At 45.2% G+C, this 25,299-nt stretch overlaps 1 protein-coding gene and 1 long non-coding RNA gene across 4 annotated transcripts; both read left to right on the top strand.

Annotated features, from left to right (window-relative positions):
* Positions 1–416: 416 nt before the first annotated feature.
* On the top strand, positions 417–23,044 carry LOC309513058 (tumor necrosis factor receptor superfamily member 14-like). Its single transcript, XM_082188850.1, has 6 exons — positions 417–558; positions 5,296–5,581; positions 5,965–6,090; positions 6,258–6,413; positions 6,562–6,649; positions 22,609–23,044. Exons 2-6 carry the CDS (start codon positions 5,455–5,457, stop codon positions 22,796–22,798), a joined length of 687 nt encoding a protein of 228 aa, XP_082044976.1. The 5' UTR covers positions 417–558; positions 5,296–5,454; the 3' UTR covers positions 22,799–23,044.
* On the top strand, positions 12,873–15,097 carry LOC309513075. 3 transcript variants are annotated; one of them, XR_014211273.1, is made up of 4 exons: positions 12,873–13,336; positions 13,442–13,492; positions 13,627–13,700; positions 14,498–15,097. It is a non-coding gene; the product is annotated as an uncharacterized lncRNA (long non-coding RNA). The 3 variants fall into 3 exon arrangements; XR_014211274.1 differs by having other exon boundaries at positions 12,873–13,492; positions 14,498–14,595; positions 14,696–15,097; XR_014211275.1 differs by having other exon boundaries at positions 12,873–13,492.
* Positions 23,045–25,299: the final 2,255 nt, after the last annotated feature.

Below are 25,299 nucleotides of genomic sequence, written 5' to 3'. Positions count from 1 at the left end.
TCTCAGAGTATTATAAGAATACAACTTGACTACTATTACTATCAATTTCTGTCCACTTATTGATAAACATAAATAATAAAGAGGTGATTCTAATGTCAAGAGAATGTCGTTTGTTTTCATCTCTACTTTTTGCTCCATTGTAATTTCAGGTTTTGCTCTTGATAGATGTTTTTTTATGACTTGCTTTATATTATTCCTATCTTCTAAACCTGGTTATGAATACAAAATAATATAGCCTACATATATTTAGTATATAATAAGTATATAGGCCTATTATAATTTGAATTGATCATTTAAAATCACAATTACAAGTATTATTCATACGACCAACTTCCTGTTGTAAATGCAGCCGACGACATCATGGACGACATCCAGTTTGTCATGTGACCACCATAGACAGTAAAAGTGGCCACACCTGTGTCAGGTACTTTTCTTTTACTGTCTATCTAATGTCAGGTACTGACAATAACTTACTGCGGCCTATTTTTCGACGAATCCTCTCCGACCAGTGCTGTGATGTGAAAGAAACAGACGTGAATATATATAGCCTTTCAGAAGGTAAGTAGTTTTAGTTAGTTTTAGCTTTATTAAAAAGGAAAATCTGCAGCTGACCTGGAGCTTTGAACTACTAGCCTAAATAATCACGGCACAACATAGGCTTTTGTTGTCCGTATTTTAAAGGCAGTCGAACTGACCAAATTATATAAATGTGTGCCTTTATCTTTTATGAGTCGCTTTGATCTAGTTCTATACTATCTCTAAATTTCGTTCACATTTTGACTAAAGGTCTAACTTTTAAAGTATTTTTGCCTTTTGCTCCTCCCACTTGTTTTCATGGTTTAATTTATGTTTTTTTGCTTCTTATGTGCAGTTTTATAAAAACTTGATTTGGTGATATACTTAACCTCCTACGACCCCGTGTCCACATACGTGGACATCACATTTTTGGCTGTGTGCGGCATAATCATAATACTTAATTCTGTGTAACTGGAACATGTTTTTCACAAACGAGGACACTTATACTGCCATCTGGTGGTGTCAGGAGAGAAAAAAATGTAACATAAATAATGTCAAGATGGCGGAGAACACAGGCGAAATGTCACGCAGGCACATCAGACCAAAACGTCCACAAGGTAAAAAATGTAATAACATTTCATTGTTGATTCTTGTTAAGTTATGCATAATAGTGTTGTATGATTAAAATGGCATGCACATTTGACAAACTTTTGTAACAGGAAAGATTTACTAGGCTGCTAAATTTGATGTCCACATATGTGGACAATGGGACTTAACTTCGATGAAACTGTATAAGAATGCTTGCAAAAAAATTAAAATTTGTAGTTGCACTGAGCTTCGTGACGCACATTTACTCACACCAGGGCTCGCAAAATTTCTAAATCTCTGGTAGCCCTTCGGGCAGGCACTCTTCAGATTTTGGTAGCCCGAAATGAATTTTACTAGCCCAGATAAAAAGACAATTTTCAATGTAGAAAATTGGTTAGGAGTCAAAACAATGAATCAAAAACTTTTTCAAAACACAAAATATCAACAAATATGCATCTGGTTCTGACTGAACTGAAATGTGTGTGACAAGTATGGAACATGAATCAGTCATGTCTGTGACTTAGCCCCCAATGAGGGTATGATAAAAACATTTTAAAAAGTAACACTTTAGTTTAGGGTCTAATACTCACTCATACTCAGTCAGGGGGGTTCGAGAAAATTTTTATTTCTCTGATCTACATATGTGCATTTTAAGATGTTTTGAAGGCCAAAAAAAATGGATAACAATAGCTTTAAAACCATGTAAGTGGGCAGCTGATTATTTTTCTCTCCTCATCAGCATCACACTCATATTCTCTTTGTCTTCCCCTCCTAAAGCTGAGCTTTGACTGATATAGGCTTTTCATTTTTGTCTGTCAGTGAAGTAAACATAGGGTCATCTGATAGGTTGATTTATGAATCATTTTCTCAGACGCATTAATTTACTGAAAGCTACTAGGAAAGCTAGGTAGCCTAAGTTTATTAAATTCATTCACAGTATGTACACATTCATTATTGATCTTATTCCTAATACAGGGCCGTAGACAGGGCTTTATAATCAAAGAGGTCCTGCATTTAAGGTTATTAGGGGGTTCAATTTTTCAATTTTTTGTCCATTTCAAGACATTTTAAGGCCAAAAAAAGGATAAGAAATAGCTTTAAAACAACGTCAGTGGGCAGTAGATTATTTGTCAATACCTGCTCTCACTTCTTATCCATCACTCTTTCTTTTTCTCTCAGTCTCCTCATCTTGCCCTGTCTCTTCCCCTCCTAAAGCTGAACTTTAATTTACTGAAGGCTACAAATTGTATATTAATTCTCAATACGTACACATTCATTATTAATCTTGTGCCCAACATGAAAACGGCTTTGTTAATGCTCTGTTAATGTCCCCTCACAATGACAGCAAACTAATTATTAGTCACGTTACATAGGCCTATTTTCAGTTCAAAATGGCGAAATTCGACAAAAGTATATTCGTTTGTCTGATCATTTTTGTCATTCGTTTCACATTTATGACCTAAAAAACTGTCAAATATGAAATGTTTAGTTTACTTACATCTTATCTCGCACTTGACCGTAAACTAAAGCGAGTCGCTCTGCTCAAATTCGCGCTCAGAAGCTTCTGTGTATATAAAGCCCGCCTACTTTGATTTGATTGGTCATCTCAAATATTCTGACATTGACAGACCAATGAGATTCAGATGAACACACACACACACACACACACACACCCTGTCCTCTGTTTCTGACGTGCGCTCTGCTCGGAGCCACTGCGGATTGAAGATGAAGAACGCGCTGAATCTGATTATAACAAGACTTAAGCGAACAGTATTTCAGATAGCCCGTTGGGCAGGCCGGTTATACATTTTGGTAGCCCGAATCGAAAACAATATAGCCCCGGGACGTCGGGCAGGCGATTTTGCGAGCCCTGCACACTCTCGAGCACACACACACACACACACACACACTCGCGATCGCGCGCACACACACTCTCTCTTGCTCACTCCCGATCTCACACACACACACACACTCTCTCTCTTGCTCACTCGCGATCGCACACACACACACACACGCTCACTCACTCGCGCACACACACACACACCACTCGCGATCGCGCGCGCACACACACACTTGCTCACTCACTCGCGTACAGACACAGACACAGACACACACACAGACACACACACAGACACACACACACACACACACACACACACACACACACACACACACACACACACACACACACACACACACACACACACACACACACTCACTCACTCTCTTGCTCACTCGCGATCGCGCGCACACACACACACACACACTCTTGCTCACTCGCGATCGCACACGCTCACTCACTCGCGCACACACACACTCTTGCTCACTTTTGTTTTGGATATTTTTTTTTATTTTGATAAATTTAGTTTTTCCATATCAATGTTCAGAAGTGGTGATCAGTTGACAGCTCGCCCCTCTCTTTACCAGAGTGTCTAAGACATACGGCCGCAGGTCAGATGAAACGACCACAAAGTCGATCTTCGGCCTCTGGCCTAGGGTGTCCTGGTGCCACCCCAGACAGCAACATAGTATCAGCCCAGATCTGGCCCAAATCTGGTTCATGTGGATTCCACACGGTCCAGATGTGGGCCGGATCTGGGCCGACACTATGTTGCTGTCTGGGACGTGCACTGATGGACACCCTTATGCTTGAACATGGTGTTCGTTATGGACAAGCTGTAACTAGCACAGAAGTCCAATGACAGAACACAGCTCGGGTTCAGATCGCGTTCCTCCCAATCACGCCCCACCAGGTGTCACTGTCACTGCCCACAAGGGCGTTGAAGTCCCCAAGTAGAACGACAGAGTCCCCAGTCGGAGCACTTTCCAGCACCCCTCCAGGGATCGGGTCGTCGAGGCCCCCGCCTTCGACTGCCGCCCGATCCTCTAAGCACCGGCCCCTTACGGTCCCTCCTACAGGTGGTGAGCCCACGGGAGGGCGGCCCCACATCGCTTCTTCAGGCTGAGCCCGGTTGGACCCCATGGGGGGATGCCCGGCCACCAGGCACTCTCATACGATCCCCAACCCCAGGCCTGGCTCCAGGGTGGGGCCCCAGCTAAATTTTCGGATCCAACTCACCTGGGCTGAGTTGTGGGTCATGAGCTGTGGGTCATGACCGAAAGGACAAGATCCCGGATACAGGCGGCCAAAATGAGCTTTCTCCACAGGCTGGCTAGGCGATCCTTTAGAGATAGGGTGAGAAGCTCGGTCACTCAGGAGGAGCTCAGAGTAGAGCCGCTGCTCCTCCACATCATGAGGGGTCAGCTGAGGTTCCAGATGCCTCCTGGACACCTTTCCGGGAAGGTGTTCCGGGCAGGTCCCACTGGGAGGAGACCCCGGGGAAGACCTAGGACACGCTGGAGGGACTATGTCATCCAGCTGGCCAGGGAACGCCTCGGCGTCCCCCCGGAAGAGCTGGAGGAAGTGTCTAGAGAGAGGGAAGTCTGGGCATCTCTGCTTAGACTGCTGCCCCTGCGACCCGGCCCCGGATAAGCGGAAGATGTATGTATGTATGTTCAGAAGTTATACAAGAGTAACAACGAAAAATGTTCAGGCACTGGCTGTAAATAAAAGAGATTTGCACTTTGTTACACAATGGTGTATTGATTTTTTTTCTGTGAATACAGACCCGGTGTCCACATATGTGGACATCATTTTTTTCAAAAAGTGCTTCATGTTCAAAGATAATTTCTGGTTATTATATTTATTGGTCCCTCCTAACCCTAAAAAGCTAGAAGAAATCTAAAATGCACGCCAAACCAAAGCTCGGGTCTTAGGAGGTTAATGCCATGATAACAAAATAAGAATTATTATGTTTATTTATTCCATACTATTATTTATTATGATTTTTATTTTTTATTTTTTTAAGACTCTGCATTTAGAATACTGAACCTATAGCAAAACAAACAACGATTTGTTTATTTTATTCCTCGAAATGTTTAAAAATGGGTTAGGGTTAGGTTAGCCCTAACCCACTGTGGTGGAAATGTTTTTGATGTTTTAAGGAAAATTTTAAAAATGATGGAATTTGATGCAGGTCCACAGTAGACCAGTAAACTAATGAGAGCTTTATTTCCTTAATATTATCCAGACAAAAGTGATTTTATTTGAAGAAACAGCCAAATGTACTGCCAATAAAGTTCACAGTGAGCTTATTAATTTCTTGTTCTTGTTTTTCTTTCTTTTTATAGTTTGTTTGACAGAGAATGGATATGTCTGCAAGATGCTTGTGGGAAATACAACCTGCACTAGATCTGAGTTTCTGAACTGCTGTCTTGAGTCCTACCGTCAGCATCAGACCATGCAGTGAACGACACCGCTACTGTGAAGGCTGAGGACATTCATGTGACATGACCACTTTAAGGATTACTCTTCTCATTACTGTTATTGTTCCACTTAACTATGAACTGTGCTTTTGTCAATGTGATCGTGCTGAATATGAGATAAATGGCCGATGCTGTCCAATGTGTGCTCCTGGTAAGACGTTATACCATATAGTTTACAGATTTTACACAATGTGTATAATTGAAAAGTTTCTAACTTTTTATGTTTTTTTTTTATTCTTTATCAATGTTTTTTTACTACAAGTTTGTGAACTTATTACTTCAGTGATGATAATCTGCTTTATTCTGCATTAATGAATATATTCTTCGGCATAAAAGCATTTGTTTGGTTAGAAAAAAATAAAATAAATTAGAAAGTCAGAATACCCTGACAGTGCATTTTCCATCTCATTATTAAGTGATTTCTGTTGAAAATTATGAGATGGAAAATTAATTACCACCAAATGTTTAATTTGGTGGTAATTAATTACCACCAAATGTAAAAATTAATACCAAATGTTATGTGCTGCTTTTTAGGAAACCGTGTTTATTGGGCCTGTGCAGAAGATACCAGCACAACTTGTGTTTCATGCCCTGAATCCACTTATATTGATGAACCCAACGACTTATCAGAATGCTTTGAATGTACAGAGTGTGATTTAAGTGAGTGTTTCCCCCTTTAAATGTGTTCATCTGAAAATTAAAAAAAGTTGTTATAATTTAATGCTGGTGATTTAGCATCTAAAGAGATGAAAGCTAGTTGCTCATGGGTAACTGTTCCTGACAGTAACTAATGTAATATGGTTTCTGCTGACACATTTCTATCTTAGAGCGAGGGTTAAGAGTGAGTAAAGCCTGCACTCGGTCATCAGATGCTGTGTGTGAGCCACTGGAAAGATTCTTCTGCACTGATCTATATAAACACACCTGTAGATCCGCTGTGCAACACTCTGAATGCAGACCTGGACAATACATCAGACAAGCAGGTAAATGATCACATTATATAAAGATGCATGGACAGTGCATGAAATGCTGTTTATTGTAATCTGTGCTGCATTAGTTGCAGTTAAGGAAACAAGAGTGTTTAAAAAACACACAATATCTTTTATGTAACTATATGTCTATTGTCTACAGGCACTGGCTCCACAGATACAGTATGTGCTGACTGTACAGCTGACACATATTCAGATGGCACTTTATCATCCTGTAAACCACACACAAAGTAAGTGTTCTCTTATACTGTTGGTGTGTGCTGCTGTTGGTGTGTGCTGCTGTTGGTGTGTGCTGCTGTTGGTGTGTGCTGCTGTTGGTGTGTGTGCTGCTGCTGTTGGTGTGTGTGTGCTGCTGCTGCTGTTGGGGTGTGTGTGCTGCTGTTGGGGTGTGTGTGCTGCTGTTGGGGTGTGTGTGCTGCTGTTGGGGTGTGTGTGCTGCTGTTGGGGTGTGTGTGCTGCTGTTGGGGTGTGTGTGCTGCTGTTGGGGTGTGTGTGCTGCTGTTGGGGTGTGTGTGCTGCTGTTGGGGTGTGTGTGCTGCTGTTGGGGTGTGTGTGCTGCTGTTGGGGTGTGTGTGCTGCTGTTGGGGTGTGTGCTGCTGCTGTTGGTGTGCTGCTGCTGTTGGTGTGCTGCTGCTGTTGGTGTGTGTGTGCTGCTGCTGTTGGTGTGTGTGTGCTGCTGCTGTTGGTGTGTGTGTGCTGCTGCTGTTGGTGTGTGTGTGCTGCTGCTGTTGGTGTGTGTGTGCTGCTGCTGTGTGTGTGCTGCTGCTGTTGGTGTGCTGCTGCTGTTGGTGTGTGTGTGCTGCTGTTGGGGTGTGTGCTGCTGCTGTTGGTGTGCGCTGTTGGTGTGCGCTGTTGGTGTGTGTGCTGCTGCTGTTGGTGTGCGCTGTTGGTGTGTGTGCTGCTGTTGGTGTGTGTGCTGCTGCTGTTGGTGTGCTGCTGCTGTTGGTGTGTGTGCTGCTGTTGGTGTTGGTGTGTGTGCTGCTGCTGTTGGTGTGTGTGCTGCTGCTGTTGGTGTGTGTGCTGCTGCTGTTGGTGTGCTGCTGCTGTTGGTGTGTGTGTGTGTGCTGCTGCTGTTGGTGTGTGTGCTGCTGCTGTTGGTGTGTGTGCTGCTGCTGTTGGTGTGTGTGTGTGCTGTTTGTGTGTGTGTGCTGTTGGTGTGTGTGTGTGCTGTTGGTTGGTGTGCTGCTGCTGTTGGTGTGGGTGTGCTGCTGCTGTTGGTGTGTGTGTGCTGCTGCTGTTGGTGTGTGTGTGCTGCTGCTGTTGGTGTGCTGCTGGTTGGTGTGCTGCTGCTGTTGGTGTGTGTGTGCTGCTGCTGTTGGTGTGCTGCTGCTGTTGGTGGTGTGTGTGTGCTGTTGGTTGGTGTGCTGCTGCTGTTGGTGGTGTGTGTGTGCTGTTGGTTGGTGTGTGCTGTTGGTTGGTGTGTGCTGCTGTTGGTGTGTGCTGCTGTTGGTGTGTGCTGCTGTTGGTGTGGGCTGCTGTTGGTGTGTGCTGCTGCTGTTGGTGTGTGCTGCTGCTGTTGGTGTGCTGCTGCTGTTGGTGTGCTGCTGCTGTTGGTGTGCTGCTGCTGGTGGTGTGCTGCTGCTGGTGGTGTGCTGCTGCTGGTGGTGTGCTGCTGCTGTTGGTGTGCTGCTGCTGTTGGTGTGTGCTGTTGGGGTGTGTGCTGCTGTTGGTGAGTGTGCTGCTGTTGGTGTGTGTGTGTGCTGCTGTTGGGGTGTGTGCTGCTGTTGGGGTGTGTGCTGCTGTTGGGGTGTGTGCTGCTGTTGGGGTGTGTGCTGCTGTTGGGGTGTGTGCTGCTGTTGGGGTGTGTGCTGCTGTTGGGGTGTGTGTTGCTGTTGGGGTGTGTTGCTGCTGTTGACGTGTGCTGCTGTTGACGTGTGCTGCTGTTGGGGTGTGCTGTTGGGGTGTGCTGTTGGTGTGTGCTGCTGCTGGTGGTGTGCTGCTGCTGGTGGTGTGCTGCTGCTGGTGGTGTGCTGCTGTTGGTGTGTGCTGCTGCTGCTGTTGGTGTGTGCTGCTGCTGTTGGTGTGTGCTGCTGCTGTTGGTGTGCTGCTGCTGTTGGTGTGCTGCTGCTGTTGGTGTGCTGCTGCTGGTGTGTGCTGCGGTTGGTGTGCTGCTGCTGCTGCTGCTGGTGGTGTGCTGCTGCTGGTGGTGTGCTGCTGCTGTTGGTGTGCTGCTGCTGTTGGTGTGTGCTGCTGCTGTTGGTGTGCTGCTGCTGTTGGTGTGTGCTGCTGCTGTTAGTGTGTGCTGCTGCTGTTGGTGTGTGCTGCTGGTGTGCTGCTGCTGTTGGTGTGCTGCTGCTGTTGGTGTGTGCTGTTGGGGTGTGTGCTGCTGTTGGGGTGTGTGTGCTGCTGCTGTTGGTGTGCTGCTGTTGGTGTGTGCTGCTGTTGGTGTGTGCTGCTGTTGGTGTGCTGCTGCTGTTGGTGTGTGTGTGCTGCTGCTGTTGGTGTGCTGCTGTTGGTGTGTGCTAGACATGTGCCGGTATTCGGTAGTGCGATAAATCGCGGTAATGAATATGCACTGTAACGGTGGCACGCCCTTGCAAAAGGATTTTTAAATTAATTCGGGCGCCAGGTAGAATTAAGGTCTACCACATATAATAATTTATACCAGGATAGCTCATAAACCACCAGTTACACAAAACAAATTGTATAAGCAATACCCTTCTTCACAAAACATCCCACAAGAAAGATTTAGGGTAAATATTTATATTATTCTTTTACAAAACAAACAAAACCCAAAATAAAAACATACGTTTCTCACATCAGAGGTTACAATAACGAATCACAATGTCTTTGATGTAGATCGAGTGTTGTAGGCTCGCAGTAATCAATAGTCCATGATTTGCAAAATATAACTCAAGATATCACATTTACACTCATATGCAAAATCGTCACGCTCGAATCATACAAAACAGGAACAAAAGAAAAGCGCTCGCTCTGAGCGTATCCTGAAAGAGTTAGAATGAGCAATGGTGAGTGTGTGTGTGTGTGTGTGTGTGTCTGTGTGTGTGTGTGTGTAACGTAATGTGCGTTTATCACTAACGTGAATGCACCACGCCACAGAGGAGACTTTCGGGCTTGAGTGGAATGGATTTGGAGTGAGTACCTGAGGTAAGGCTTTAACACAAGCAAAGCTCGGCAGCTGGTGTCTGAAGGTTCCCAAAAATGCGGCGATTAAATCCCTTTTGGCTCGTTCCCTCTGTTGACTGTAGGCTACCAACTCGAAACAGTGTGCGTTTGGTAAAGTTCCACGTTTGGACTTGACTTGACTCACTCGCGTTACTGGTAATATTCACTTCCACGCAGATCTTTAGTAGCAGACGAAAGATTCATGCAGTGAATGAAGAGAACCGTGAGCTATGACTGTCTGCTGTCAGTCCCCTGCTGTCTTTACGTTTACCGTCCCTTCCTTCAATTCCTTACCGCTTCCTTTTCATACCCTCTGCGTCATTCTTTGTCTGTCTCCTGATTGGTCACTTCAGTTCATTCATGTGATCGTAATTAAAAGGTGCGGGTTCGTCACGAAATTGTCACATTCCCCCCCGCTGGAAAAAAACAACCTCAAGGTTGTGAGAGTCATATGCTTTAAAATCCCCGGAATTCTGTATCCTCATCTAAGGATTCTTGAAAGATTTCCTGGAGTCTTTGTTTACCATATAACTCCAAATCAGCAGCGTTGGGGTAGCATGGTTTCAGATTACAGACGTGAGTAACTCTAACATCTTCGCCCGTAGATTCCAAAACGATTTGATAATTATTTGGACCCATCTGCTTGATTACTCTGTAAGGCCCTTTCCACTTGGGTGCTAATTTGGCACTGAAACTTTGTTGGGCGCTGGATTGTGGAAAGTTCCTCAGCCAGACGCGATCTTGTTCCTTGAACAAGACTTCTCGTCTGTTTTTATTATAGTTTCGCAGTTGCCGTTTTTTCGCTCGTATGCAATTCTCTTTAGCTCTTTCCTTTAGCTGAGCTATGTGGTTTACAACATCGTAAGATGGATCAGATGGTGAGAGGTTGTTTCCTTGAGATCGGAACCGTTTGTCCATTGGACCTTGGAGCTTTCGGCCTAGTTGCAGTTCTGCAGGTGACATTCCAATACTCTCTTGGATGGCGGAGTTAACAGCAAAACGGAGCTCAGGTATGTACTGGTCCCATTTTTTGTGGTTTTCATCCAGGTAAGAGGCAATCATACATTTTAAGGTGCGGTTCACTCTCTCGGTCATGTTCGTTTGTGGATGGTACGCTGTCGTTAATTTTTGTGCAATGTTCCATTTTGAACACAATTCTCTGAAAAGTAATGAGACGAATTGTGTTCCTCGATCGGACAAGATGAAGTCTGGCACACCCCAACGGGTAAGAATTTCCTTGCGGAGAATCAAAGCAATGGTTTGTGCATTTGCTTTACGCATTGGGAACATTTCAACCCACCGAGAGAAATAGTCTACACAGACTAGAAGGTATTCGTGACGGTGTGGGCTGCTGCTAGGCAATGGTCCCATAATGTCCACTCCTAACATTTCCATAGGACGTGTGGTGGTGACAGTTTGTAACTTGCCTGCAGGTTTGCGATTGTCATATTTGTAGGTTTGACACTTCTCACAACATTTAACGTAATTCTTGACATCTGTCCACATCTTAGGCCAGAAGACAACATCCTGTAGACGTTTGTAGGTTTTAAAAATACCTCCATGTCCACTCAGAGGATGTGAATGGTAATGCTGAAGAATTTCAGGAATAAGGCTTTTAGGTAAGTACATTCTGTACTGAACTTGCCCTTTGGCCAGTTGCGTCTTGAGATACAACTTGTCTTCAACAATCTCAAATTGTTCAGGTGTAGCTTGCTCATTCTCTGCTATTCCTTTGAAAATCTTTTGAATTTCAGGATCCTTATGTTGTTCTTCCCATAGGTCCATAGCAGTGATTGGGAAGTCTACTTCGTTGTTCAGACTAGTGAACAAGGTGCATGCAGGTAAGTTGGACATTCTGGAAAGGGCATCTGGCGCTGCATTTAGTTTTCCTTTTCTGTATTCGATGACAAAGTCAAACTTTTGTAAACGCAGGGCCCATCGGATGAGACGACCAGTGGTTTTAGGAGAGGACATTACCCACTGAAGGGCAGAGTGATCAGTCACAACTGTGAACATCCTGTACTCAAGGTAATGTTGCCACTTCTCTAACGCCCAGATGACTGCTAAACACTCTTTCTCGGTGACGGAGTAGTTAGTTTCTGCTGGGTTTAAGCTTCGGCTTGCATAAGCTATAACTTCCTCCATTCCTTGCTCTTTTCTTTGTGTTAACACAGCCCCTAAGCCCGTGCCACTAGCGTCTGTGTATACTGTGAAAGGATGCTGCAGATTTGGATGATCAAGAATGGGGGGTGAAGACAAACATGTCTTGAGCTGCTCAAATGCCTGTTGACATTTATCTGACCAATGAAATGTTTTCCCTTTCTTTTTCAGAGCATTTATGGGTTCTGCAATTTTTGAAAAATTCGGCACAAATCGATGGTACCATCCGGCTAGTCCAAGAAACCGTTGTACCTCTTTAAGGTTGGTGGGTACTGGATAGGACCGAATGGCCTCAACTTTGCTTGGGTCTGCCATAATGCCTTTAGTGTTCACAACATGACCAAGGAATTAAATTTCTTGGAGGCAGAATTTACTTTTTTTCAAGTTGATGGTCAAACCTGCTTCTTGTAGCTTATGGAAGACAGTTTGAATGTCTTGTAGATGCTGTTTTAGGTCTGATGAATAGATGATTATATCATCTATGTAAACAAAACACTGTTCTCCTCGCAATTTTCCCAATACCGTCTCCATTAACCTTTGGAAGGTCGCGGGGGCGTTCCTAAGCCCAAAAGGCATAACGTTAAATTGGAAAAGTCCTGAAGGAGTGATGAAGGCAGTTTTTGGTTTACTTGAGGGGTCCATGGCCACTTGCCAATAACCACTGTTGAGATCTATTGTGGAAAAAATTGCTGCTCCTGAAAGTGATTCGAGAATCTCTGTAATGTTTGGCAATGGGTAAGCATCTGTTTCGGTAATGGCATTTAACTTCCTGTAATCCACGCAGAATCTCATACTGCCATCTTTCTTGGGGACAAGAACGACTGGAGAAGCCCAACCCGAGTGTGATGGTTCCACAATTCCTGTCTTAAGCATCTCTTCCAGTTGTTCTTTTACCAGAGCTTGCTTGACAGGAGACATGCGGTACGGTTTCTGTTTAATGGGTACTTGCTGACTTGTGTAGATGTAATGTTTCAGAACATCAGTACGACCAAGTTGAAGTGTGCATACTTGAGTGTTCCTCTCTAGAAGTTCCTGCAATTGCTGTTTACCATCAGGAGGTAAGTGGGCATCATTCACAGCCTTTTCAATCAGAGTTAAGTCTGTAATCTCAGGAGATGGTAACATAAGTGTGGATTGAGGAGGTATAGAACTTGGTAAGGACAGACTCTGCAGCTTTCTTTCATTTCTTTGTCGTTGGGATTTGCTGCTTGCAGGCACATTGGCATTTCCAGGTTGAAACAAATGTTGTTCTCCTGGATTTGACTTGAAAAAGTATTGTCGGTCAATGACGTTGATTTGCATGCCACTAAAAAATATGAAGTCCAAACCCAAAACTACTGAATAGGCAAGGGCCTTGGAAGAAAGGACAGCAATGGGTAAAGTAAAAGAATGATCATGTATATTAATTTGTTGATGTATCCATCCTAAAGGAACTTCAGCTTCTCCATTTGCCAGATACAAAGGTCCCAAAGTCCAAGGTTGCAGTTTCTCATGTGGGGTAAGTTTTTTCCACACCTCCTCCTGCACCATAGTATAACTTGCTCCTGTGTCCACAATAGCTTTTCCTGCCCAAACACCAATGCAGACAGGCACTACTAACTGTGGCGGAATGATAGGAGATGGAGATGAAGGTAATTTCGGGGTTGTTTTCATTTTAGGTATGGTTGTAGCAGTTACAGCATTACTGGTTGGTTGGCTACCATGTTTGTGAGGTTGAAATGCTCTTCTGTTACCAGGTGGGTGCTGTGGATTCTCAGGAGTGACTGAATAATGTGGACAGTTTCCAGGTGCGTGATATCCTTTACATCTCCAGCATCGTACAGAAGATGGTTTGTCAGCAGTTCTGTTTGTGGGCTTTTGTGACACATCTGGGAATGATGGTTTACTCACACAAGTTTCATACTGCTGTTGTTGCTCGTAGTCCTTCTCCAGTTGATGACCCAACTTTACGAGTTCTTCCACTGTTGTGACACGACTACGTAACTGACTGGCCAGGTAAGGCTTTATGTTTTTGAGAATCAATTTAACCACTTCAGTTTCTGTCAAGGTTGGTTTCCACCGTTTGCAGAGAGCTCTGTATGTAAAAGCAAAATCTCGAATGGTCTCCTTTTCTCCTTGTGTTCGGGTACGGACTCGTTCTGCCAACTCATCTTCATAATCTTCTGACAGAAAAGCAGAAAGAAATGCAGTTTTAAATTCATCCCAAGTGGTTATGGAAGATCTAGCGACCTCCCACCAGTCCCGTGCTGTGCCATGTAGGACTGTGCGAAAAGTTGCTTCAATGTCGGCAAGAGGGTGTAATGCTAGGAAGTCTTGACATCGTGCTAGATATAGCAGCGGGTCTGGGTCATCAGATGATCTTCCAAAAGTAGGAAAGGTCAGTCTTAAGTGGTCACTTTTGATGGCAGGAGTTAGTAGATGTGCTGGACTTACTACTGGTGCAGCAGGTATGTTAGGTGGGGTTGTAGATGAGGACTCACTTTGCCTTTCTATATCCCCCTTGATTGTTTTGAGGCTGTTCATTTCAAGTTGAAGTTCAGTTATCTTCCTGTCTAGTTCATTCATCTTGATGTTACCTTTGGTAACTTCTGCAGCGAGTTGCTCATGCTCCTTTTGAAAAATTCGCTGGGTGGTCTTGATGTCCTGCTGTAACTCCAGTTGTAGTTGCTCCACCATAAAGCGAAATTCAGTACACATGGTAGCTTCAGTTTTTTGTAGCTTCTCTGTTAGTAGCAGTCTCATGGCTTTAATTAATTGATCAGTCTCGGTTTCTTCTTGTTGTTTTGTTGCAGTTAAGGTGGTGAAGAGTTGCTGATGGTTGGACTCCATTTTTACAGTCAAAGCATCCAGTTGCCCACCAGTGTGAGAAGTCAGTTGTTTTATTTCATAGGTAAGTTCACTTACAGTCTTTTCTTGATTTGTTTGACTTTCAAATAGACGATCCCAATTCCCTTGTAGTTGTGTAGTAAGATGATGCATTTCTTTTCCAGGCGTGGGAAAGAAACCAGGTAGGGAACCAGGTAAGCCATGTTGTATTTCTGGAGAAGTAGTTTCAGATGGGGTGCACAGATGCATAGGATCTAGCTCCTGCTCCCAGGTTTGGCCTTGGTCAAGAAGGTTTTCAGCAGGTGGTGGTGTGGAAGCAAAACGGACATTCCATCCCTGTGGAAGTTTGTGGGGCAGTGTGGGTGTGGAGTAGAAAATGGAAGGGCTTGGCAGTGGGTGCCTGAAACGTTGCGCATTCTGCAGTTGCCCCGGTTGCCCACTTGGCGTAGGGATGTCCGGAGGAGGTTCAATATCCACCAAAGTGGACGGGGAGGGTGTTTTTGTGGCCATATGCATTGTGTATATCAGTCAATGTATACAAGTTCAATAAAGGTATTGTTTTTCAATCTGTGTGATGAGTATGTAATCACAAAAAAAAAAAAATATTAACATACACACACCCTCACACAAGTCACAATTTTCAAATGATTCCCCACAGCAATTACCAATAGGCCTACACATTAAATTTTCTAGCATAGAAAATCACTTCAATTGTCCATTAGCTTAGAAGCCACACCCTTGATGTCTGTCATTTAACCACTTATCAAAAACACTTATCATAGGGCTAAAAAATAACAGTTGGTTCCAAAATCAGCAACACACAGTTGTAGCAATACAAAATAATTTCTTTACATGACAATTATGACAAGTGATAACAAAAAAAAAATGTCAAATGCAGTGTTAAAAGAAGAAATTTCAGCTTATCAATTCATTAACACTATTCACAGAAGTCATGCAATCTTCCCAAAAACATTCAAATTTATATTCACAAAATCAAATAATAGACTCACACAATTATAAGAATATCTGAAGGTACAACAAAATATAGTATTATCCGTTCAAGTCCCTGTTCGGGCGCCACTTATGTAACGGTGGCATGCCCTTGCAAAAGGATTTTTAAATTAATTCGGGCGCCAGGTAGAATTAAGGTCTACCACATATAATAATTTATACCAGGATAGCTCATAAACCACCAGTTACACAAAACAAATTGTATAAGCAATACCCTTCTTCACAAAACATCCCACAAGAAAGATTTAGGGTAAATATTTATATTATTCTTTTACAAAACAAACAAAACCCAAAATAAAAACATACGTTTCTCACATCAGAGGTTACAATAACGAATCACAATGTCTTTGATGTAGATCGAGTGTTGTAGGCTCGCAGTAATCAATAGTCCATGATTTGCAAAATATAACTCAAGATATCACATTTACACTCATATGCAAAATCGTCACGCTCAAATCATACAAAACAGGAACAAAAGAAAAGCGCTCGCTCTGAGCGTATCCTGAAAGAGTTAGAATGAGCAATGGTGAGTGTGTGTGTGTGTGTGTGTGTGTGTGTGTGTGTGTGTGTGTGTGTGTAACGTAATGTGCGTTTATCACTAACGTGAATGCACCACGCCACAGAGGAGACTTTCGGGCTTGAGTGGAATGGATTTGGAGTGAGTACCTGAGGTAAGGCTTTAACACAGGCAACGCTCGGCAGCTGGTGTCTGAAGGTTCCCAAAAATGCGGCGATTAAATCCCTTTTGGCTCGTTCCCTCTGTTGACTGTAGGCTACCAACTCGAAACAGTGTGCGTTTGGTAAAGTTCCACGTTTGGACTTGACTTGACTCACTCGCGTTACTGGTAATATTCACTTCCACGCAGATCTTTAGTAGCAGACGAAAGATTCATGCAGTGAATGAAGAGAACCGTGAGCTATGACTGTCTGCTGTCAGTCCCCTGCTGTCTTTACGTTTACCGTCCCTTCCTTCAATTCCTTACCGCTTCCTTTTCATACCCTCTGCGTCATTCTTTGTCTGTCTCCTGATTGGTCACTTCAGTTCATTCATGTGATCGTAATTAAAAGGTGCGGGTTCGTCACGAAATTGTCACAGCTGCTGCTGTTGGTGTGTGCTGTTGGGGTGTGTGCTGCTGTTGGGGTGTGTGTGCTGCTGCTGTTGGTGTGTGCTGCTGTTGGTGTGTGCTGCTGTTGGTGTGTGCTGCTGTTGGTGTGCTGCTGCTGTTGGTGTGTGTGTGCTGCTGCTGTTGGTGTGCTGCTGTTGGTGTGTGTGTGCTGCTGTTGGTGTGCTGCTGCTGTTGGTGTGTGTGTGCTGCTGTTGGTGTGTGCTGCTGCTGTTGGTGTGTGCTGCTGCTGTTGGTGTGTGCTGCTGCTGTTGGTGTGCTGCTGCTGGTGGTGTGCTGCTGCTGTTGGTGTGCTGCTGCTGTTGGTGTGCTGCTGCTGTTGGTGTGTGCTGCTGCTGTTGGTGTGTGCTGCTGCTGTTGGTGTGTGCTGCTGCTGTTGGTGTGTGCTGCTGGTGTGCTGCTGCTGTTGGTGTGCTGCTGCTGTTGGTGTGCTGCTCTATACTCTATCCATAATTCTGATACAATGTCTGAACAATCCGGCGACTCAAAACGGGGGTTGGAGGTAACGGAAAAAAAATAAAATAAATTACACTGCCTACGTAGCTTCTCTGCAGGGGCGGCGCCAGAGAATTTTTAACGCATGTGCTGAGGGGGTGCTAGATCATTGACAGGGGGAGCTGCGCAAAACTTGGCCACTAAATATTTAATATTCAGTTATTTTAATGATCACAATTAAAGTTTTATTAAATTGAACAAGCGCAACATTCAGCATTCAGCACAATCAAATAAAGATGTAGGCTATTATTAATAATAATGTTATATCAACATAATATCTCGTTATTTCGACATAATATGTGAAATATCTCGAAATAACGAGATATGTCGATACTACTGCTGTGTCCACCATGGTCTCCACATTCTTGATCAGCGGAAACGATTTTTGCTTGTTTGGGATCTGACTGGCCAGCGTATTTGAAAAATTTAAGCAAACTTTGCTGTTTTTTTGACATTTTTTTCCCTGAGTGAAACGATCGAGGCAAACAGCAATCTCAACTAGCACAACAAGCGGGCAAGTCATGTGTCACCCATGTTCATATGTTCCGGCTCAAATTTTAAAATGTGAAAATCCTATTCATTTTGCTTTATTGATTTGAATGATCTTTAATATTTTCTTTAATTTCAGTTTATTATTTAGCTTGGATTAATATTAATAATTAACATAAAATTAATAATTCCTTGGAAGCATACGAATTGGATTACCACAAATGATCCGTGCTGAATTCGTCTGGTCTGACTCAGTTCATCATTGATTGGGAGAGAACAGTTCAAACTTACTGGCTGTGGAAATCAGTGGGCGTGTCTCATTATACTATAAGCAAAACACCGTAAATAGCGCGCGCTCTGTGCAACCAAAACGGCGTTTTTTACGGCGTCATATGGCGAGATGAACGGCGTAAAAAGCGGCGCTTTCCATGCACACTAAAACGCCGTCAAATACGCCGTCATTGACGTATTTCGCGCGTCTTTTACGGCGTTTGTAATTACAACGGCGTATTTTACGGCGTCCAATACGGTTTAAAACGCCGTATTTTACGGCGTTTGGCTTTAAACGCGATTCATCTATGGCGTATTTCTGAGCCTCTTGGCTTGCCATACAACGTCACATTTAAAGTCGCTCACGCACACACACACACAAACCGCGCACATACTCATCTGAGACGCGAACACACACACACACATAAACTCGCGCACATACTCATCTGAGACGCGAGCACACACACACACACAAACTCGCGCACATGCTCATCTGAGACGCGAGCACACACACACACACAAACTCGCGCACATACTCATCTGAGACGCGAGCACGCACACACAAACTCTCCAAGCACATAACGTTACTCATATAGACGACGCCTCATAAATAGATCGATATCTGCAACGTATTGAAGCGCGCGTCCGAGACGAGTGCAGTGAGCGTGAGCCACAAGAGAAAATAATTTTCAGCGCTAGATCGGTCTCTTATTTAACAAACGAACGAAATGAATGCTCTGCTGGTTAACTGGAGATGTTTTGTTATTGGATCATTCGTGCCGCGAGATGTTTTATAGGGGGCGGTGAAAAAAGTCAGGCATCGAAATCAGGCACCGAAAGTTGCGTTCTTATTCGGTCTGGTTACTACCGTTTACGTCGGAACCGGTTCCCTATTGGAACCGGGTTTCGGTACCCAACCCTAGCGCTGCTGCTGTTGGTGTGTGCTGCTGCTGTTGGTGTGTGCTGTTGGTGTGTGCTGCTGCTGTTGGTGTGTGCTGCTGCTGTTGGTGTGTGTGTGTGCTGCTGTTGGTGTGTGTGTGTGCTGCTGTTGGTGTGTGCTGCTGCTGTTGGTGTGCTGCTGCTGCTGTTGGTGTGTGTGCTGCTGCTGCTGTTGGTGTGTGTGTGCTGCTGCTGTTGGTGTGTGTGTGCTGCTGCTGTTGGTGTGTGTGTGTGCTGCTGCTGTTGGTGTGTGTGTGCTGCTGCTGTTGGTGTGCTGCTGCTGTTGGTGTGCTGCTGCTGTTGGTGTGTGTGCTGTTGGGGTGGGCTGCTGTTGGGGTGTGCTGCTGTTGGGGTGTGTGTGCTGCTGCTGTTGGTGTGTGCTGCTGCTGCTGTTGGTGTGTGCTGCTGCTGTTGGTGTGTGTGCTGCTGCTGTTGGTGTGTGCTGCTGTTGGTGTGTGTGCTGCTGTTGGTGTGTGTGTGCTGTTGGTGTGCTGCTGCTGTTGGGGTGTGTGCTGCTGTTGGTGTGTGTGCTGTTGGGGTGTGCTGCTGTTGGTGTGCTGCTGCTGTTGGTGTGTGTGCTGTTGGTGTGTGCTGCTGTTGGTGTGCTGCTGCTGTTGGTGTGCTGCTGCTGTTGGGGTGTGTGCTGCTGTTGGTGTGTGCTGCTGTTGGGGTGTGCTGCTGTTGGGGTGTGGGCTGCTGTTGGGGTGTGGGCTGCTGTTGGGGTGTGGGCTGCTGTTGGGGTGTGTGCTGCTGTTGGGGTGTGGGCTGCTGTTGGGGTGTGTGCTGCTGTTGGGGTGTGTGCTGCTGTTGGGGTGTGTGCTGCTGTTGGGGTGTGTGCTGCTGTTGGTGTGTGCTGCTGCTGTTGGTGTGTGCTGCTGCTGTTGGTGTGCTGTTGGTGTGCTGTTGGTGTGTGCTGCTGTTGGGGTGTGCTGCTGTTGGTGTGTGTGCTGCTGGTGTGCTGCTGTTGGGGTGTGCTGCTGTTGGTGTGTGTGCTGCTGCTGTTGGTGTGCTGCTGCTGTTGCTGTTGGGGTGTGCTGCTGTTGGGGTGTGCTGCTGTTGGGGTGTGCTGCTGTTGGTGTGTGTGCTGCTGCTGTTGGGGTGTGCTGCTGTTGGTGTGTGCTGCTGCTGTTGGTGTGTGTGTGCTGCTGTTGGTGTGTGCTGCTGCTGTTGGTGTGTGCTGCTGCTGTTGGTGTGTGTGTGTGCTGCTGTTGGTGTGTGCTGTTGGTGTGTGTGTGCTGCTGTTGGGGTGTGCTGCTGTTGGTGTGTGTGTGCTGCTGTTGGTGTGTGCTGCTGCTGTTGGTGTGTGTGCTGCTGTTGGTGTGTGCTGCTGCTGTTGGTGTGTGTGTGCTGCTGTTGGTGTGTGCTGCTGCTGTTGGTGTGTGCTGCTGTTGGGGTGTGCTGCTGTTGGTGTGTGTGCTGCTGCTGTTGGGGTGTGCTGCTTTTGGTGTGTGTGTGTGCTGCTGGTGTGCTGCTGTTGGTGTGTGTGCTGCTGTTGGTGCGTGCTGCTGTTGGTGTGTGTGCTGCTGTTGGTGTGTGTGCTGCTGTTAGGGTGTGTGCTGCTGTTGGGGGGTGTGCTGCTGTTGGGGGGTGTGCTGCTGTTGGGGGGTGTGCTGCTGTTGGGGGGTGTGCTGCTGTTGGTGTGTGCTGCTGCTGTTGGTGTGTGCGCTGTTGTTGGTGTGTGCGCTGTTGTTGGGGTGTGCGCTGCTGTTGGGGTGTGCGCTGCTGTTGGGGTGTGCGCTGCTGTTGGGGTGTGCGCTGCTGTTGGGGTGTGCGCTGCTGTTGGGGTGTGCGCTGCTGTTGGGGTGTGCGCTGCTGTTGGGGTGTGCGCTGCTGTTGGGGTGTGCTGCTGTTGGTGTGTGCGCTGTTGTTGGTGTGTGCGCTGCTGTTGGTGTGTGCTGCTGTTGGGGTGTGTGCTGCTGTTGGGGTGTGTGCTGCTGTTGGGGTGTGCTGCTGTTGGGGTGTGTGCTGCTGTTGGGGTGTGTGCTGCTGTTGGGGGGTGTGCTGCTGTTGGTGTGTGTGTGCTGCTGTTGGTGTGTGTGCTGCTGCTGCTGTTGGGGTGTGCTGCTGTTGGTGTGTGTGTGCTGCTGTTGGTGTGTGTGCTGCTGTTGGTGTGTGTGTGCTGCTGTTGGTGTGTGTGTGCTGCTGCTGTTGGGGTGTGCTGCTGTTGGTGTTGGGGTGTGCTGCTGTTGGTGTGTGTGCTGCTGCTGTTGGGGTGTGCTGCTGTTGGTGTGTGTGTGCTGCTGTTGGTGTGTGTGCTGTTGGTGTGTGTGTGCTGCTGTTGGTGTGCTGCTGCTGTTGGGGTGTGCTGCTGTTGGTGTGTGTGTGATGCTGTTGGTGTGTGTGCTGTTGGTGTGTGTGCTGTTGGTGTGTGTGCTGTTGGTGTGTGTGCTGTTGGTGTGTGTGCTGTTGGTGTGTGTGTGCTGTTGGTGTGTGCTGCTGTTGGTGTGTGTGCTGCTGTTGGGGGGTGTGCTGCTGTTGGGGGGTGTGGGGTGTGCTGCTGTTGGGGGGTGTGCTGCTGTTGGGGGGTGTGCTGCTGTTGGGGGGTGTGCTGCTGCTGTTGGTGTGTGCTGCTGCTGTTGGTGTGTGCGCTGTTGTTGGTGTGTGCGCTGTTGTTGGGGTGTGCTGCTGTTGGGGGGTGTGCTGCTGTTGGGGTGTGCGCTGCTGTTGGGGTGTGCGCTGCTGTTGGTGTGTGCGCTGCTGTTGGTGTGTGCGCTGCTGTTGGTGTGTGCTGCTGCTGTTGGGGTGTGCGCTGCTGTTGGGGTGTGCGCTGCTGTTGGGGTGTGCGCTGCTGTTGGGGTGTGCGCTGCTGTTGGGGTGTGCGCTGCTGTTGGGGTGTGCGCTGCTGTTGGGGTGTGCTGCTGTTGGTGTGTGCGCTGCTGTTGGTGTGTGCTGCTGTTGGGGTGTGTGCTGCTGTTGGGGTGTGTGCTGCTGTTGGGGTGTGCGCTGCTGTTGGGGTGTGCTGCTGTTGGTGTGTGCGCTGCTGTTGGGGTGTGCTGCTGTTGGGGTGTGCTGCTGTTGGGGTGTGTGCTGCTGTTGGGGTGTGTGCTGCTGTTGGGGGGTGTGCTGCTGTTGGGGGGTGTGCTGCTGTTGGGGGGTGTGCTGCTGTTGGGGGGTGTGCTGCTGTTGGGGGGTGGGCTGCTGTTGGGGTGTGGGCTGCTGTTGGGGTGTGTGCTGCTGTTGGGGTGTGCGCTGCTGTTGGGGTGTGCGCTGCTGTTGGGGTGTGTGCTGCTGTTGGTGTGTGTGCTGCTGCTGCTGTTGGTGTGTGTGTGCTGTTGGTGTGTGTGTGCTGTTGGTGTGTGTGTGCTGTTGGTGTGTGTGTGCTGTTGGTGTGTGTGCTGCTGTTGGTGTGTGTGTGCTGCTGCTGTTGGGGTGTGCTGCTGTTGGTGTGTGTGCTGCTGCTGTTGGGGTGTGCTGCTGTTGGTGTGTGTGTGCTGTTGGTGTGTGTGCTGTTGGTGTGTGCTGCTGTTGGTGTGTGTGTGCTGTTGGTGTGTGCTGCTGTTGGTGTGTGTGCTGTTGGTGTGTGCTGCTGTTGGTGTGTGTGTGCTGTTGGTGTGTGTGTGCTGTTGGTGTGTGTGCTGTTGGTGTGTGCTGCTGTTGGTGTGTGTGTGCTGTTGGTGTGTGCTGCTGTTGGTGTGTGCTGCTGTTGGTGTGTGTGTGCTGTTGGTGTGTGCTGCTGTTGGTGTGTGTGTGCTGTTGGTGTGTGTGCTGTTGCTCATCATTTTTCATCTGATCCTGGATATTATTCACAGATGTAAAGCATTGGGACTTACTGAAATACATCCAGGAACACAGTCGTCTGACAGTGAATGTGGAAATCTCCCTGATGTTACAGCCATTGCTGTTAGTGTTATAGTTACTTTAATAACAATTACAGTAATAAGTGTCCTTATCAAACATATTCTAAAGAAGAGACAATCTCGTCAGTCAGGTAAGCTTTAATCAATTTGTTCAGAACGTTTTTGTAGTATGAGATATAGAGTTGTTTTTCATATAATTTCTTTGTAAATTCAGCCAAAAATATAATAAAAATTAAAATACAGTCATGGAGCTGGAATACTTTTTGACAATCATTCATATACACTATATTTGCTACAATTAGAAAAAATATGGTGATGCAGTGAGTAATATAATGTTGATTAAATGAAGAATAATTTTGTCTCCGTTCTGTTCATACAGGAATGCAGGTATTGAAAGTTTATTTATTTTTTCACATTAAAGAGAAAAAAAAGAAAACAAATTACTTTTAATTTGTTTTAAATAACAAAATGTATGTTTATCTGTTTTCTGTTAAAAGGAAATGGGAAATGATCTCAATGAAAAAGCCAGTATGGGGTAAGAGTAGTAATTCATGTTGACATACAACACAGTTAATCAGCTCATGTACATGATGAGAAACTTCAGTGACATATTAGATTTGAATTGTGATTTATTTAACAATATGTTGGTCTTCTGTGGTTTGACTGTGAGAAAGCAATGCAAAACATTATTTGTGCCTGTGCAAGTTTGAAAGTAATGTGTTTTCAGTTGTTGATGACTGGAAAAATACTAATCAATTCGGATTGGAACAACCCGTAAAAGTTTAGGAATAGCTACAGTTTCCAGACTACTCAGAATTGTCTCCACATCAGGACCGGTGCCATGCCAGTGCACATACTTCTGAACAAATGCAGACTATTCCCAACTTGCAGAAATAGTTGTCTCTCTCCTTTACCCAACACCAGTGAAGAGAGAACGCCAACTCCTGTGAAGACCTTTCTTATAGCCTACTGTCTGTGGTGAAGACTTCAGATGATGCAAACTCTGAATCAACATGCACCAATGCTACATTTTTCTAAATGTCATAATCATTTGTTTACAAACAAGTATTTTTTTATACCAGAATCGATATTAATTCAATTGCTTTATTTTTGTCCTTGCTTATAGACGAGCTTGACAGAAGTTAGCCACTTTTGTTCCAACAGAGGATGAAATGTGTCATTATCTATGAGTGTTGAGTGACGTAATATCCCTGTTAAGTGGACGCGTGGAAGAGACGTGAGACTGAATGCACTGAGTTGCCCTCGCGCTGCTCATATGCTGAGAGAGAGTTAATACAGTAGAGCTGCGCGATTAGTCTTTAAAAGACTGTGATCTCGATTCAAACACCCATCTTCCAATTTGTCTGTCTGTTAAACCTTTGATAAAATCATATCGCAACATTCAAAGCTGTGTCGTCATGAAACAGCTTTACAAACAGTCTTTTCAACCTCATAGCATCATTATTTCTGTGATGCAATAGTTAAAATTATCATAGAAGTTCTGAGATAAAAGTTAACATTTAAAATATGAACACTGATGTCCACAGTAGCGATCAAAATAGAGTAAATAAGTTTTTGATAGAAACTTGGCACTTAAAATAACGCATTTCTCGATTACATTGTTTCACCAGTAGGTGGCGACAAGTGTTTGTTAACCCTTTCACGCATAGTGGTCACTACAGTGGACAGCTATTAAAAAAGCATTTTCTTGAATTTGCACGGGTTTTTATGGCAAAGTTGCACATCAGCCTCTTCATTAGACCCTTGTGCATCATCCTATAAATTGCAACCAAGTGGCAAGCCTTTGTGTTTCGATTTTTTTTTTTTTTTTTTTTTTTTTTTTTTTCTCCAAGCCAAGATGGCCAAGGGTCAGTCAGACATGCCAAGTTGCTCCGGAATATCCATCCACCCATTCCTTCTCTCCTAGGATAGGACTCTTGTATAGGTAAAAAAAATATTGCAGCATCAAGCAATATCTAATGAGTCATATCACGCCCCAGCACAATGCGTTACTACCTCCAACACTGATCATTTCAGATGAGATTGAAAAAACGTATCGCTAGGTTTTTTCAGAGGAGGGCTATGATAGAAATGTGCATGTCCATCTTGAACATAATCAGAATTATCAGCTAATAAGGGTAAATCTCCATACTCTGGTGCACTGGAGGGAGCATCTGAGTGGTTTCCACAGTTGTACCTTGACAGGCTGTAGAAAATTCTGATGGAATCACGTCCTCATGTTCTGATATCAAAGATACGCGAAGTGCAACTTGTATGAAGTCTTTGCAATATTTAGCGTATATATTTTATAGTTTTCACATGATTTGATATAATTGTATTGATTAGTTTGTTAAATTCACATACTTTATCTGTTTGATTATTGTCTTATATTTAATATAGTATATCTTAAGTTTAAACCATAACTGCATGCTGTCCACTCAAGTGGACATCTGAAGATCTCTTTGAAAAATTTGTAATAAAAATAAAAATCAATTCTTGTTTTTCATGCCCTAAGAGCAATAAAAACACATGGAAAAAATCCTGACTGAGGTTATCATAATTCATGCATGAAAGGGATCATTTGTTATTGAATCATTTATTCGAGTACGTAGTGCTGTATGATGCTTCTGAATAAAACTCAGA

This window comes from Leuciscus leuciscus, assembly GCF_965113295.1.
Source record: "Leuciscus leuciscus genome assembly, chromosome: 13".
NCBI classification, from domain to species: Eukaryota; Metazoa; Chordata; class Actinopteri; order Cypriniformes; family Leuciscidae; genus Leuciscus; species Leuciscus leuciscus.
Note: the sequence above shows the minus strand (reverse complement) of the source record. Positions and strands in the feature narration are given on the sequence as shown.